This window comes from Talpa europaea, assembly GCF_964194135.1.
Source record: "Talpa europaea genome assembly, chromosome: 10".
Classification (NCBI taxonomy): Eukaryota; Metazoa; Chordata; class Mammalia; order Eulipotyphla; family Talpidae; genus Talpa; species Talpa europaea.
The window spans coordinates 14,310,591-14,325,346 of NC_140077.1; the positions used below are offsets into that span (position 1 = coordinate 14,310,591).

Genomic DNA, 14,756 nt, shown 5'->3' on the forward strand with positions numbered 1-14,756 from the left:
TGTTTGCGCCGGTTCTCAACTCATTTTTTGCCATGTGCATTTTTCCATGCTGTTAAAAATAGCCTTTAGAAACCTGGTTGTTAGTGTTGTTAGTGGCTGTACAGAGGTCGCTCCTGAACTTTAAACTTGGAGAGCAGAAGAGGCGGGAAAATGGGGCTGTTGACACTGCCTTGAGCTGATGCTGAGACTCAAGCATCTAGCTGACTGGAGGTGTGGTGTGTGTGCTCACGTGTGTGGGAGCGCCACACACTTTCTCCGTACACATTAGTGTTGTTGTTCGTCTTAGGGAGAAATTAGGAACATTTTGTTTTGGCGGTGGATTTACTGTAAATTTCTGTTCCTCAACATTCTTCTTTGAAATATCAAAACACCAAAACCATCTCTTTTCTTCTACGCACACATCTGAATTGTAAAAGAATAAAGATTGATCTTCTTTTTAAGGAAAAAATAAAAATAGGCAGTCTAGTACTTTCTGTTTGCACCCCAATGGGTCGCTGAGTGTGGGTGTGGGCATCTCTCCTTGTGGCTCACAACTCCAGCTGTTTGGTTTATTGGTGCTTTGGGGTCGGAGCCTCAGAGGAGCAAATGCTGCCTGCCTTTTCCTTCAAGCTCGGTGTGAGGCAGGCAGCGTCCATTCCCCTTCCCGATGTCTCTCCAGGCTGCTGTTTCCTGGCTAAGCATATCTTTCCTCAGGTTCCTCTCTCCCTCCCTCCCTCCCTCCCTCCCTTTCTTCCTTCCCTTTTGTACAAGCACTGGGTACAGTCAAAAGCGCTGGAGGGTGAGAGGATTCACCAGAGCCAGAGCAGGGAACAGAACAGGCAGACCCACAAAGTACACTGCTGAGGGGAGCAGCAGGTGCGGCAGGAGAGGTCTGCGCACCATGTGGGACCTCGCCAGCGGCTGGGGATCAAACAGGGCACTGCAGAGGCTGCAGGCAGCTTTGCAGCCCAGCGCTCAACCGCTGTGCCACCAGGGGAGGCCCTCCCCAGATTTCTTTCTATAGGGAGATTCTGGTGGGTTTGGTCAGTGGGGTTTTGTCTGTTACTTGTCTGCTAGAAGATGACTAGGGGCATGAAAAGAAACTGTTGTAAGTGGCTTGTATAGTGGAATGAAGTAAAACTAGGAATCAAATAACAAAATACCAACTCAGTATCAGCTTCTAGCCAGTTTTGTGAGAGCTGAGATTCATGAGTTCATTTCTTTATAAAACTTAGTGCTTCCCTTCTGTGGTTATGTGGTTATTAGCAGTTAGCAGCAGAGAAAATAGTAAAGGGAAGCACTGTCTTTGGAAGTGAACTTTTTACTCTATACAAATATTTTACCCAGATAGTAATTGTTGAGCAAGAGTCTGGTTAGTTAAAAAAGCACACATCCCAAACATAGGAGATGTTGGATTAAGGAAAAATGGAATATCAAAAATAACTTGTTCTTTTTGTGAAACTTTACTGGTGTCCTATGATTGCTTTAGGGAGTTGGGAAGCCAGGCCATGTTACAGATAACCGTGGCGGGTGCCTGTGCCCCTCTCGCGATCTGTGCAGGGGGTTCTCTGCTGCCAAGACCTGTGTGCAGCCCTCTGGGGAGGCTGGGCTGGGGGTGGGGCTTTCTCTGAGTGACACTGCCTTCCACTGAGGGAGGGCACTGGGGCACGTGTTCCCCTCACCCACTGAGAAGTGAGGGAGGCCCCCAGCCATCCCCAGGTCACCACCCAGTAGTGGTAAAGTGACTGAGGCTGATAAGATGATCTTCACAACGACACCAGTATCTGTATTGCAATGATTCCTGTGACACCATTTTTTTTGGTCTCACCCTTATTTTATATTTTCCTGCATACCATCTTAGGCTTCTTCAGTCTTCCAGAATTTAGGAAATTTAGATTTTCCAAGTGCTACTGATCTGCCTTATAGATGGTGCTTAAAGGATCTACTCTGCTGGTGCCAGTGAATTGCATCCTCTGGGGGAGGATGATGAGCTTGGGCCCACCAGGAATTGGTTTTTTGTTTTTTGTTTTTTTAATCGTGTCACCTTTTTTTTTGAGGTAACATCAGTTTATAACACCATATATGATTCAGAGGTAGAGGTTCGCACGTCTTCAGACGTGTTTCCACACCATGCCTGCCCCAAGGACCCATAGTCCTCACCATAGTCCACAGACCCCTCCACACCTTGCCTCCCAGCCTGCAGCCTCCTTTTCTTGGAGCCTCTCTCTGCAGTCAGATTTCTAGGGTTTGTTTTGTTATTCTGCATTCCACATGAGTGAAATCATGCTGTATTTGTCTTTCTCTTGACTTATTTCACTTAGGTGAACTCCCCCAGTTCCATCCATGTTGTCACAAATGGCAGGAGTTCATTTGCTTTTCTGCTGAATATCATTCCAATGTGTATTCAGACCAAATTGTCTTTATCCACTCATCAGTTTTTTGGGCATTTAAATTATTTCTATAATTTGATATGAGGAAAATGGAGTAACTCAGGCTCTTTTTTGCTTTCCTGCCATGAGCCTCTATGGCTGCCACCTTTGACTTTGTTTTCCTCCCACGTTTCATTACCCACATTTGATATCGTGTTAGTGCAAAAAGTGCTTGGAGCACACGCAGAGGGTACATGTACCTATGTTCATGGACACCAAGCTGAGAAGCCGGAGAGCATAAGGCGTGCACATATACAAACAGAAACCTGGGATGAGAAGCTAGAGACAGAGAGGAGGAAGCCAGAGGGAGAGCACAGGGGTTGAGGGGCCTGGGAGACTCAGGTGCTGCCTGCCTCCCAGCCTCCCACCTCCCTGCCCACCTGCCACCCTGCCTGCTGGCTGCCTATGTACCCAGTCCCCTGCTTCACCATTAAAGTCCTGTCAATCTCCTGAGGGCTTCAAGATTCTTTTCTGTTTGCTGAATCAGCTGTGAACCTGCTTGGCCTGGGTTGGTTGACCTTGGCATTGTGAATAGTGCTGCAGTGAACACAGAAGTGCATACATCCCTTTGAATTAGCATTTTTGCATTCTTGGAGAGGGATTGTTGGCTCCTATATTTTGAGATAACCTCCATATTGTTTTCCCATAAGGGCTGGACCAGTCTACTTCCTACCTACAGTGTGAGAGTGTTCCTTTTTCCCACATCCTTGCCAATACTTGTTGCCTGTAGTCTTTTTGATTGGAGCCATTCTCACATCTCATTATGGTTTTGGGAATTGTTTCTTATTAGTCTTCCCTTTGTAGGTCTGAAGGACACACCAACTCAGGAAGATTGGCTGGTGAGTGTGCTTCCTGAAGGATCCAGGGTTGGTGTGGACCCACTGATCATCCCTACAGGTGAGTGAACTTGGGCTCCCCCCATATAGGTGAGAAAGTGAGTTCCATATGTCTCTTCATCCTCCTTGTTTGCTTATGTGATGTGACACATTTGGGGGTCTTAAAGTGGTGGTGAAGATCAAGGTGAGGAGGAGAGTTCCGGCAGAGTTAGTGGAAGACAGGTCCTTATCCTGAGTAGCCTGTGCCAGGCTTTTAAGGCCCTGCTGGCTGCCTCTGCTGAAATGACATTCAGTTTATGGTGGGCCATTGCATCTCTCCCCAGATTACTGGAAGAAGATGGCCAAGGTTCTGAGAAGTGCTGGCCACCACCTCATTCCTGTCAAGGAGAACCTTGTGGATAAGATCTGGACAGACCGTCCTGAGCGCCCGTGCAAGCCCCTCCTCACACTGGGCCTGGATTACACAGGTCAGAACCACTCCTGTGCTCCCCAGGGTCCCCAGCCTTTTCCCCTCACCCATGACCACTGTTTCCATCCCAGTTCTGTGAATCAACATTGACCTTGAGCTGATGGGAGGATTTTGTCCCACTTGGCACAGAGGGGTCTTTGATGAAGCCGGGAGCTTCATTTGTTTCATTTGTATTTGTTGCCACCTATTTGCCACTTACTTGGCACAGTTTTTCTCCCAGGCCCTTCCGGGCAGGCCTCTGGGTGCTGCTAAGTTGGCTTTTTTACCACTTAGTTGATAACTGCCATTCTGACGTGTCTGATACAGGAAACAGAAGTGTCTGATACAGGAAACAGAAGTTTCTTCCCTCTGTCAGCATTTGTAGGCTTACCTTGTAGGTCCCTCACCCTTCATTTTGTATCTTCTGCATTTAGAGGCTTTGGGATGTGACCTGGTCTCTTTGGCCTTTGGTTGTGGTGGGTGAGGATCAAGTGGAGACGAGTGGATTTATGGAACAGTGAGCTGTGCAGAGGGAGAGGCCTGGGAGGTAGGGCTGCAGGGAGGGAGGCTTGCTGTAGAAGCAGAAAAGGAGAGGTGGATGGGGGTTGTCTGGAATGTAGGCAGATTGCCCAGAGGGGTCCTGGGAAGAAAGCATTACAACCCAGACTCTCAGCCAAGTTTAATCAGCATTCCCGAGTTGATCTTCAAAGCACCGTTTGATTGTGGGGGCAGTCCCCAGCTTGCTTGCCTGCATGACGCCATCACCAGAGGGTATTGTGGATTCAGGGGCTGGGGGGATGGGCCCAGTGAGTGGCCCAGGGTCAGCTAAACATTTTATATCAGCTTGTTTTGATGTTTTTGTTTTGTTTTGTTTTTTAAACAAAGCAGAGGCTTTGGCCTCTCATAGGAGAGGAGAGACCAAATGTTGCTGAAAAGACTTCTGTTTAGTAAACACTTGTATGCCTACTATGTGCAGGACGCTATGCTTGGTGCTGGATGAGTAAGACAGACACCTGCCCTGTTCTCAGGTGGTTGTGTTATAGAGCAACCCGGATAGGGACATCCTTTTCCCCCTAACAGTTGTAACCTAGGTTACAAATGCTGTTTCATGGCAACTGGTGGGGATGGGGTGAGGTCCTCTTAGGCCAAACTTTCATCCTGGGGAGCAGCAGGAAGGTCCTGGCTGTGTCTGAGAGGGCAAGTGGGATTTGGAAATAGTAGTCACAGTGACTCAGACTGCAGGGAATTCCTAGGTCTTGGCATTGAAAGGCAAGTCTTGTGGTTCCAGGAATGTAAAGGGGGGAGTGGGTAATACTCCCCTGACCTCCAAGACTGGGTGTTCTCAAAACTTCTGTGCTTCATGTTACATCAGTTTTTATTCAGCAGGGTAACTCATTGCTGGTTTGATTGTCTCCCCTTCTGAATAATAAACCTTGTAAAGGGCAGGACCTAGACAGCTCAGAGCTATAAGCACACCGACCAGCCCAGTGGCCTAGCAAATCTCTAAACCTGGAAAGCCTAGATTCACAGATATTTCTTGGACAAACAAATGAATTAATTTTGCTAGTGAGGCTCTTGACAGTCACCTGGCTTGGATGATCACACCTCTTGGGTAGGGCTTGAATCCCGGCCTCCTGTCTGCTCAGACAACATGCTCCCTAGGATGTGCTGGTTAAGAATGTTTGGGTTCCAGACATTTGGAGTTCCCACGGGTGCCTGGGCTGGAGTTACAATGACATTTGTTCCTCGCAGGCATCTCCTGGAAGGAAAAGGTTGCAGACCTTCGGTTGAAAATGGCTGAGAGGAACATCGTTTGGTTTGTGGTCACGGCTCTGGATGAGATTGCATGTGAGTGCTCTAGTTTCACTGTTTGGGTGCCTGACCCAGTTTCTCCGTTGGTTCTCTGGGAATCTGTGTTCATGCTATTCAGCTTGCTGAGTGGCCAGGAAATAAGAAAATGACTGTTACCAAATAGTATGCCACACAATGTGCCAAATCCGATACAGAAAGTTACAGGGAGTGGGGTTGAGGAATAGAACTTCACCTGGCATAATATTACAGCCAGGGGCTGATGTTAAATCTGTGGTAAAGTTAAAAAATGAACAATGATGTAAAAAATAAATTTTTAAAAAGTGAATGTAATATTGAAAATGAAACTTAGAGCTTGTGCTAAAGAAAAAGATGTTCAGTAAAGATGTTCATTAAATGTTTAAAAAAAATCTGGTAAAGTCCATTTCTGACTAGCGTCCTCCGGACTGTGCACCTCTGTGGAAGGACATTTCCTTCAAACATTTGTTACCTGTCCATAGTCATGTCTTGGTGTAGAAGTGAGATTAGAAGAGATATTTTTCTTTGTACTTTTCTTGCAGATCTCTAAGGTTTTCATAGTGAGGCTATTCTAGAAATATTTCTACCTCAGAAAATTCAGGAACTGAAGTTTTTCACAAGCCCTCAGATATAACAGCAGTTTCTCAATCTTTAGATCTTAAATTACCACCAAGCAAATTGTTCAGTACCTTCTATCTTTTAGTACCCTGAAGGAATCTGGTTGAACCTTTGTATCCTATCTGCTGTTTTCTGATTGGATTTTACCCAGGACAAGTGAAAAGTGCCTTATCTTTTTCTCACTAGAACAAGAGACCCCATAGTATTCTAGCTCTTGAGATCCAGCCCAAAAATTTTGTCAAGTTTTATCAGTGATTATATCCCTAATTAAATTACCCCAGCATCAGAGAAAATAACATGTAAAGCTGATTTCTTCCTGTGATTATAGAAAAAACATTCTCCTCGTGGAAAGAATCTGGAGAATGCAAAGGAAGTAGAAGAAAAAAAGAACACCTATAATCTTGTTATTTGGAGATAAGCACTTTGAATATTCTGTGCATATATAATTTTGTAGCTTGACTTTACCCAATGTATTTGTAGGCTATCAGCATATATTAGCATAGTTTAAATGAATAGTAAATATTTTATTATATGGTGATATCATAATTTGCTTGGTCATTCCCCTAAGGATGACCTTTGGGTTACTTCTAATTTCCCTATGATTTTATTGCTGTGCTGCCATCCAAATCTTGGTACATCAAATGCACGCCTTAATTTCTGGTAATTTTCTTTCTGTTTCCAGTTGGCTTTTAGGGATGGTGTTATGGGTTAGTATATATGTGCGTTGTTGGGCTTTAGACCCATCTTGTACAGCCCTGTGAGAAAGATCCAGTGGTGGCAAATGACTGTGTCTATCTTGCTACACCCTTGTTGGCCCCAGATACTGTCATTTAAAAAAAAATGCTTGTGTGATAGGTAAAAATTGTTGCCTCATTGCTTTACTTTGAGAAACCATTATTTTACAAGATAAGAGGTACTTTTGATACCTGGGTCTTTTTTTGCACTCATGAGAGCAGGCATCAGGCTGCTGGATTCTGGAACCAGAGCTGTGCTATCTGCTGGCCCTTTCATTTCTCAAACGTGTAGGGGCATCACAAACCAGACCCTGGCTGAAAGCTCCTCCACTCAGACAAGGTGCCAAGAGAGACCCTGGGTGGACAGGAGGCTGGATTTTATTCTTGGGCCCAAGGCCCGCTGACGCAATGCTTTTGTTCCCCTGCTGGGAAGCTCCGCCTCTGTGGGGCTCATGACCCTTACAGGGAGGGCCTACTTTGGCTTCCCTTTTGGGTGGATCTCAGTTTCTCTCCCCTAGGTCATTTGTCTCAGAAGGGAGCAAGTGCTTGGCTCCTTCCCCTTTGCTTGGAAATGCTAGAGGTTTTTCTGCTCAAGACCAGGCCTGGTGGATGGGTCACCACTGGGCTGACCATTTCAGCTCTTTGTTTGGAGGGCATTTTTCTTGTTTTCTGACTAATAACTCTTCCAATCCCTTCCTGGGACTGTGTGTGGTGGCAGAAGGAACAGTTCTGGTGCCATCATTTGGCGAATGTGAGCATCTGCAGCTCAAAGGTAGAACCCGAAAGTGAGGTTCCTGCCTTTCAGAGCAGAGCCACTGTCCTTCCTAAGCGGGGGTGGCAGGAACGGGGTGGGGTGGGGCCCAAACTGAAGTGCTTTCCTCTACCTCTGAGGTACCTTTTCAGATCTCTGCAGGCAGGTGACAGGGCCTTTGTTTTATTTTTTTAGGGCTGTTCAATCTCCGAGGATCAGATGTGGAGCACAATCCGGTATTTTTCTCCTATGCAATCATAGGACTGGAGACCATCATGTGAGTGTGTGAAAGTGCTTCTCCACAGCTGTCAGATGCCTCAGTCTCCCCTTTTGGCTTCTGGCCCAGCAGTCACTGCCTGATGTTCTGCTACGTGCTGCTTTTCTTCTGCTCTCTCTCTTTCTTGCCTTTTCCCTATCCCTTCTTGTCTTTCATAATAGTAGGTATATTTTTATACCCTGCCTCTACCCCAAATGACTTCAAATCTATGAAAGTATCTATAGTACTATGAAATAAAAGAATAAATAGCTGAGGACATTGGAACAAAATTGGAGTGAGTGACATTAGTTCATGAAATTCCTGCTGCAGTCTTATTCAGGCCACATATTTGATGCCAAGTTTTCTGGCAGCCAGTGCAATGTAGACTCAGTTAAGCAGTGTAAAAAACCCAGTCATTTTGAAAGTCAGAAATCATACAGGAAAGCCCCTGAATTGTACCTCTTGAAAGTATCCTTGAGGTCTTCCTGCTTCTAGTTAGACTTCTTCATTCAGACAACACATTTACTGAGTGCCTGTTATGTGCCAGGACCTCTGTTGGGTGCTGGGTGAATGAGACAGACAGGCTCCGGGTTGGAATTGGGGAGGCGAGGATCTCCTTGGGGGCTTTTGGCACATAAGTAGACACTGACTCATCAGTGGGATGGGTGTGGGTGCTATAGGATGGGGCTGACCTAAACTCAGGGGTCAGAGGAAAGTATACTGAAACAGAGATTAAGGGTGCATGTGAGTTAGCAAGGTGAATGAGAGGGTAAAAGAGGGGGAATGGTGATCTAAGTACAGGGAACGGCATTTTCGCTATTTCTGGGCAAGATATAGTGGTGGGGAGCTGCATGTGGAGGGCCCAAGTAGGTCAGTGTGGTCGGAACATAAGGGTGAGTCCAGCAGGTGAGCAGGGCCACATAGGGGTAAGGCTTGTGAGCCAAGTTCAGGAGCCTCTTGGGCTCTTGTTCTGAGAACATTGGGGCACTAATGAATGCATTTTTCACTGGCATGTAAATTGTAAGACTATTATGAGTGTGAAGAATAGGGCAGAAAAGGAGCAATACTGGAGGTAGGGAGACCACTTAGGAGGCTGTGGCAGTAATAGGCTAAGAGATGGCAGTGACTAGGCAAGGCTTTAGCTACTGCCAGACAGATTTGAGGGAGATTTAGGTTATATGTCCAAAGATCTTAATGAAGAAGGGAAGGAGGGGCATCCAGGAGAGGATAGTGCACAGGATCTGGCTTAGAGGATGGGGTGATGATGGCAACACCCACAGGGACCGGGAACATTGTTTAGAGAGGAGGATTTTGGAAAGGACAGGGGAAGAGAGAGAAGCTTCTTAGTTTGACTGCCAGAGACAGAGTCTGTTGTCTGTGGTGGGGTGGGAGTCTGAGTTCTCGTCCTCTGCTCACGTGTCCCTACTCTCTCTGTCACCTCATCTCTGCTCCCTATAGGCTCTTCATTGATGGTGAGCGCATTGATGCCCCAAGTGTAAAGGAGCACCTGCTGCTTGACTTGGGCCTGGAAGCCGAATTCAGAATCCAGGTGCTTCCCTACAAGTCTATCTTGAGCGAACTCAAGACCCTGTGTGCTGATCTCTCCCCGAGGGAGAAGGTGTGGGTCAGCGACAAGGCCAGCTATGCTGTGAGCGAGGCCATCCCCAAGGTGGGTAGCCTCACTGGAGCCCAGTTAAACCCCATCATGTTCCAGCAGGCAGCCCCTTCCCCTGTACTGACGCTGCACAGCTTTGTCCTTGAGATAGTGGCTGTTCAGGCAGATCACCAGCACTGGTTATGGGATGAGAGGGTGTCTGCTCCCTGGAGGGGCCTGGGCCTGCAGCCACATAGTGTATCTGAGGTCCTTCGAGCTCACTGAGCCTTGGGCCCTCCAAAGTGTGGCATGAGAGATGACTTCAGGAGGTACACATTAACACTTAGCTTACTTAAATGTATCTGTTTTAAAAGTATTTTAGTATACAAGAAAAAAATACAGGGGCCTCTCTGGTGGCGCAGGCGGTTGAGCGCCGCACTGTGAAGCTGTCTGCAGTCTCTGCAGCGCGGGTTCCATCCCGGCCAGCTGGCGAGAATCCCACATGGCAAAGCAGACCTTTCCTGTCTCGCCCGCTGCTTCCCTCAGCAGTGTATTTCTCCAGTCTGCCTGTTCTGTTCCCCATTCTGTCTCTGGTGAATCCTTTTACCCTCCCATGCATCTGACCTGTACCCCGGTTCATGTATAAAAATAAATAAGTCTTTAAAAAAAAAAAAGAAAAAATACAATTAGCATATGAGACCATGATATTGTGAAAATTATTTCTTGAGACAAAGTTGAGTTTCTGTAAGCTGAGTTGATTCAAAGACAATCTAAAGAAAATTATTAAATAAGGATACAGATAGTCAGCAGCTAGGGTAAGAGCTGTGCAGGTGGTATGAGAATGTCTGACATTTGGGGAACACTACTAGCCTCTACCTCCTCCCCCCATTTTATAGTTAAGGTCCAGACAGTTTGTGGAATTGGGTATTTGTCAAAGGTCAAATGATAATGATAGCCTACCCTTCACCAAGCCCTTGCTGGGTAGTGCTAAGCAGCAGAGCCCTGTTCCCTCATTTTAATTAGGTTCTGAGTCAGGACAGGTATCCCAGCCACCTTAGGTGTAGCCTTTTTGACTGTCACGGTAGGCCTGACCCTCTAGATGTGCCATTTCACCCCCTTGCACTGTGTGAGTCAGAGCCTCACCCCCTTGATTAGTGGAGATCACCCTGCTTTCTCTGTCATGAAGGGCAGGTATGTGAGAGGCAGAGTGAGGAGCATGGAGAGAATGAAGCTCTCTGGGAAGTTCTGTGCAAGGACTGGTGGTAGGAAGCCCCCTTGCTGTAATACAGGGCTAGAGATCCCAGATGGGGCTTTGGTGGGAAGGCTCTTCCCCAGCTGTTTAGGATATGAACATTTGTAGTAGCTGATCGTGATCACTGAGCAGGAGGAGGTGGGACAGGAGCCCTCCCTCATCAGTCATGTGCATCCCCAGGCGGTGGGAAAAAGCCTCCTTTGTGTGGCAAGAAAGGGGTTAAATTTTGATCTGTAGGTGAACTCTGACCACAACTATGGAGAATTGAAAGCACTATCTTGCAGGTAGCTGGCCACCAGCAGTCTTGCAGAGACAAGGGTTGAGGGATAGAAGAGAAATACCCTTTTTGATGTACTTTACTATTTTGAATGAGTTCAAGCTTCCTTTGTCATGTGCGGAGTCATCAACCAAAAGGCGCAGGTCTTTGGGCCCCAGAGGACACTGGGAGCTTTTCAGATGATTTAAGTGTGATGTGCAGGGTGGACAGGTAATTGCCTTGGCCCTGGGAGTGTGGATCCAGGCTGATTCCCCATACTGCTGTGCCCTAGGATCATCGCTGCTGTATGCCTTACACCCCCATCTGCATTGCCAAAGCTGTGAAGAATTCTGCTGAGTCAGAAGGCATGAGACGAGCTCACGTGAGTACAGAGTGTGGGTAGAAAGAGGACTCGTGGTGGAGGAGGGCCAGCTCTCTTACCTGCCTATGGCCTTGAACCTGGCACAAGGTCGGAATCTCTCTGCGCTTTCTAGAGTTAATGAGAAATGAAATAAAGTACTTGATGGGCTGGGTCTTCACAAGATAAAACAAAAGAACACAGAGATATTGATAATGGTGGTGATGATGAGGACGAAGCCTCTTAGAACCTCCAGATGGTGTTTCAGGGCTAGCAGTGGGTCTAGAAAGATTTGGGGCCCTGGGTGGTATTTGTAGCCTGTCTTTTCTGTCCCCTGTGGGGCAGGCCTCAGACTCTCGGAAGGAGCTGTGTGTGCTCTGGGGGCCCTTTCTGATTGTGCCTGAGTGGCTGAATAGCAAAGGAGCCCTTTTCCTGAGTGGGAATTGCTGCAAACTTGTTCACAGGAAACTGCTTGATATAAATCCTGGCTATGCTGATGATTTGTGGCCCTGTAAATGGACCCACTCAGTAGCACAGTAGGACTGGGTTTTGGATCTGCTGATTTTCAGTAATAACTTAAAAAAATGTCTCTATTGTTTGCACAGATTAAAGATGCTGTTGCCCTCTGTGAGCTCTTTAACTGGCTGGAGAAAGAGGTTGGTTCTTGGTCTTTATTTAACACATGGATACAGATTATTCAGAAATTGTCTACAATGTGATTCCAAACTCCCTGGATCCCTCCATGCTCTGGAGACCATGAGTTCTAAGATCTTGATCTAATTTTAGTATTCTTTCTTAAGTTCTCTCTAGAAATTTGGTGTGTGTGTATTTACAAAATCTTTAGTGTTGAAAATAGTAATAACAGAATGGATCCTTCCTGGGTTAAGGAATTGTAACTAGGTGAAATATCAGTAACAAGGCTGGGTATATTAAGAGAAGATCTTTGTGCACATTTTGAACTTCTTTTAAACCGTAAAACTTTATATATTAAATTGATTCTTGGTCCTTCATTCCTTGCCTCACCAATCCCTCAGGGTGACAGGAGGGTCATTTCTTTGTGCTGTTTTTCAACAATATCATGTTCTCTTTAAATATTGTATAAACAACCAAGAGCTTAAATTGAAAAAAAAAATCGCGACTGCAGCGCCGGTTTGATCCCCGGCCACCGGCGAGGGTCCCACAAAAAAAAAAAAAAAACCAAAAACAAACAAAAAGAAAAATCATGCTTATTCCCTCCAGTATAACCATTTTTTCCCCTCTGACAATTGTTCATCTATGTAAATCATTTTTCAATGGAAATCATTTTTACATGTCTCAGTGTGCAGAAATAATTACATATTTTATTGTGTTAGTATAAGCATTTTTTCCTGTATTTTGAGGCCATAAAAGATGATCCAAATAGACTGTTTAATAGCTATGCTGATTTACTTACTCCTTTCTTATTTTTAGATATTTAGGTTGTTTTTAATTTTTTTTGCTAGTGTGGGTAGTCCTGCAATATCTAGTGTCAGTAGTCCTAATAATATCTTTGCATTTATTTATTTAGAATGACTTTCTTAGAATGATATCCTAGGATATTTTGAATTTTTAAGCATAGACATACTAAGGTTGGGGAGGTTTTAGGATATAATACTGAGGCAAAGTAGTTGAGTGAAAATTTAAATAGAAACACCTCTATGTTGGATAGCTTTGGTGAAAGCCTTTGGAAATACTTTCCTTGTTAAAAATGAGATGTAATTGTATCCTGTAGTTACATAGTTGAGACATAAGAATTGAGGAGAAAGTATGTATGAATCATGGGAACTCACCACACCAGATGATTTAGAAGCACCTTCCTCGTAGGTGCCCAAAGGTGGCGTGACGGAGATCTCAGTTGCTGACAAAGCTGAAGAATTTCGCAGGTAAGGCTCCCTCTGTAGCCCAAGTCCTTGTGCTTATTGGCTGGGTGACTTAAAGGAGGCTGGGAGGGCCCTGGTTCTCAGCACAGTGAAAACACCTTTAAGCTGCTCTGCTTGCTGTGTCTCTCTGTTCTAGGCAGCAGGCTGACTTCGTGGACCTGAGCTTCCCCACCATTTCCAGTACGGGACCCAATGGCGCCATCATTCACTACGCGTAAGGCATGCGGAGGAGCACGCTGCCTGGCTTCGCTGCTGTGCGCAGGAGCCTGAGCAGGGGAGAGACATTATTTTACCAGAGGCCCCAGTGCTCACCTCTGTGTGTCTGTTCAGACTGTTCTTATATAGAAAATAAGACCTTTTGAGGTCTTTTTTTCTCCCATTTTTTTCTAAGTCCCCAAGCCTGTTGGGAACCTCCTCTTGGGTGCACCTGTTTGGCATTGACGGTCTTCCTGATGTAGTCAAATGAGCTGGCCGTCTTTCCTCTCTGAGGCTGCAGCTCTACCTGGCTCCAGTGGTTGTGCCCTGCATTAGGCTTGTTGGGTTCTTTGCTCCATGTCTGTGAGATGCCCACACTGAAGGAGCACTGGTCTGTCTCATGGTGCTGCACTTGGGAGGGAGTTGTTCCCTCCTTTCAAATAATTGCTTTTCATTTTAGTTTTGGGGTGAATTTTGAACTGTGTGTGGGAGGCAATCGCACATAGGACTGTAAAGTTCTTGTGCATGAATGCTTCCATTCCAACATTAAAATACAAAAGGACTTCAGTTTTTGTCATGTTTAAGTCAGGTGATGAATTTCCTGGCTGGATACCATCCCAGAAGTTTGCATAATTAACACTTTAAAAATCTTAGACTGAGGGGGGAGAATTTTGCTTCTCCTTTGGTGTTTCTTCACTCTGGCTGTTAGAAACCTTTCGAGCATCAGCGCTGAAGCCGGGCTCATGTCTGCTTGTCTTTTTCAGTAGTTCAGCCAAGGGTGTCCTCATTGCCTGTGAGGGGGTGGTGCCAGGAGTGAAGGAGAACCCCTCTTGTCTACAAGGGGAAGATGCTCTCATCCCTTCTCTCATTTCCTAGAACAGCAATAGAAAATACATGGGACAGCAGACTGCTTTTTAAAAATATCTTGTGTTCATTTGAAAAAAGGCTCCAGGCATAAGAGTATCATGACCTACTCCTTTCCCTGCACAGATCCTTTTGGTTTTTCTCCCAAATGGACACATTCTCCTTGGGCCTGTCTGGTGGTCTGGGAAATAAGTTCTGTAAGGGTCAGGACTGAGAGAGGGAGCTGGAGGCCCTGCACCCCTTGCCTGAGGCAGGCACTTCTCCCCAGGTTTCTAGCGAAGGCCATTGTTTCTCTTGATGATTATTTTTATAACTTTTCCAATGACCTTATGAATATCTATTTTGTTCCAGAGACAAATGGAGGTAGCCATAACGAAATGTGTTCTTTCTCGAGTTCTTTATCTATTGGGGAGATAGGCTGACTGGGGTTTGAACAGTAGAGCGTTAGTTTTAGCTGAAAT

The 14,756-nt window shown here is 45.8% G+C and overlaps 1 protein-coding gene across 1 annotated transcript in view; it reads left to right on the forward strand.

Annotated features, from left to right (window-relative positions):
- XPNPEP1 (X-prolyl aminopeptidase 1) overlaps nucleotides 1-14,756 on the forward strand; it is a gene marked incomplete at both ends in the record, with an annotated part of 48,417 nt that overhangs the window by 24,616 nt on the left and 9,045 nt on the right. Inside the window, 9 exons of the mRNA XM_084244556.1 lie at nucleotides 3,213-3,305; nucleotides 3,568-3,711; nucleotides 5,445-5,540; nucleotides 7,818-7,899; nucleotides 9,337-9,547; nucleotides 11,273-11,362; nucleotides 11,944-11,994; nucleotides 13,181-13,239; nucleotides 13,373-13,450. Coding sequence (XP_084100682.1) covers nucleotides 3,213-3,305; nucleotides 3,568-3,711; nucleotides 5,445-5,540; nucleotides 7,818-7,899; nucleotides 9,337-9,547; nucleotides 11,273-11,362; nucleotides 11,944-11,994; nucleotides 13,181-13,239; nucleotides 13,373-13,450 — 904 coding nt within the window. The remainder of the gene's footprint in view (nucleotides 1-3,212; nucleotides 3,306-3,567; nucleotides 3,712-5,444; nucleotides 5,541-7,817; nucleotides 7,900-9,336; nucleotides 9,548-11,272; nucleotides 11,363-11,943; nucleotides 11,995-13,180; nucleotides 13,240-13,372; nucleotides 13,451-14,756) is intronic.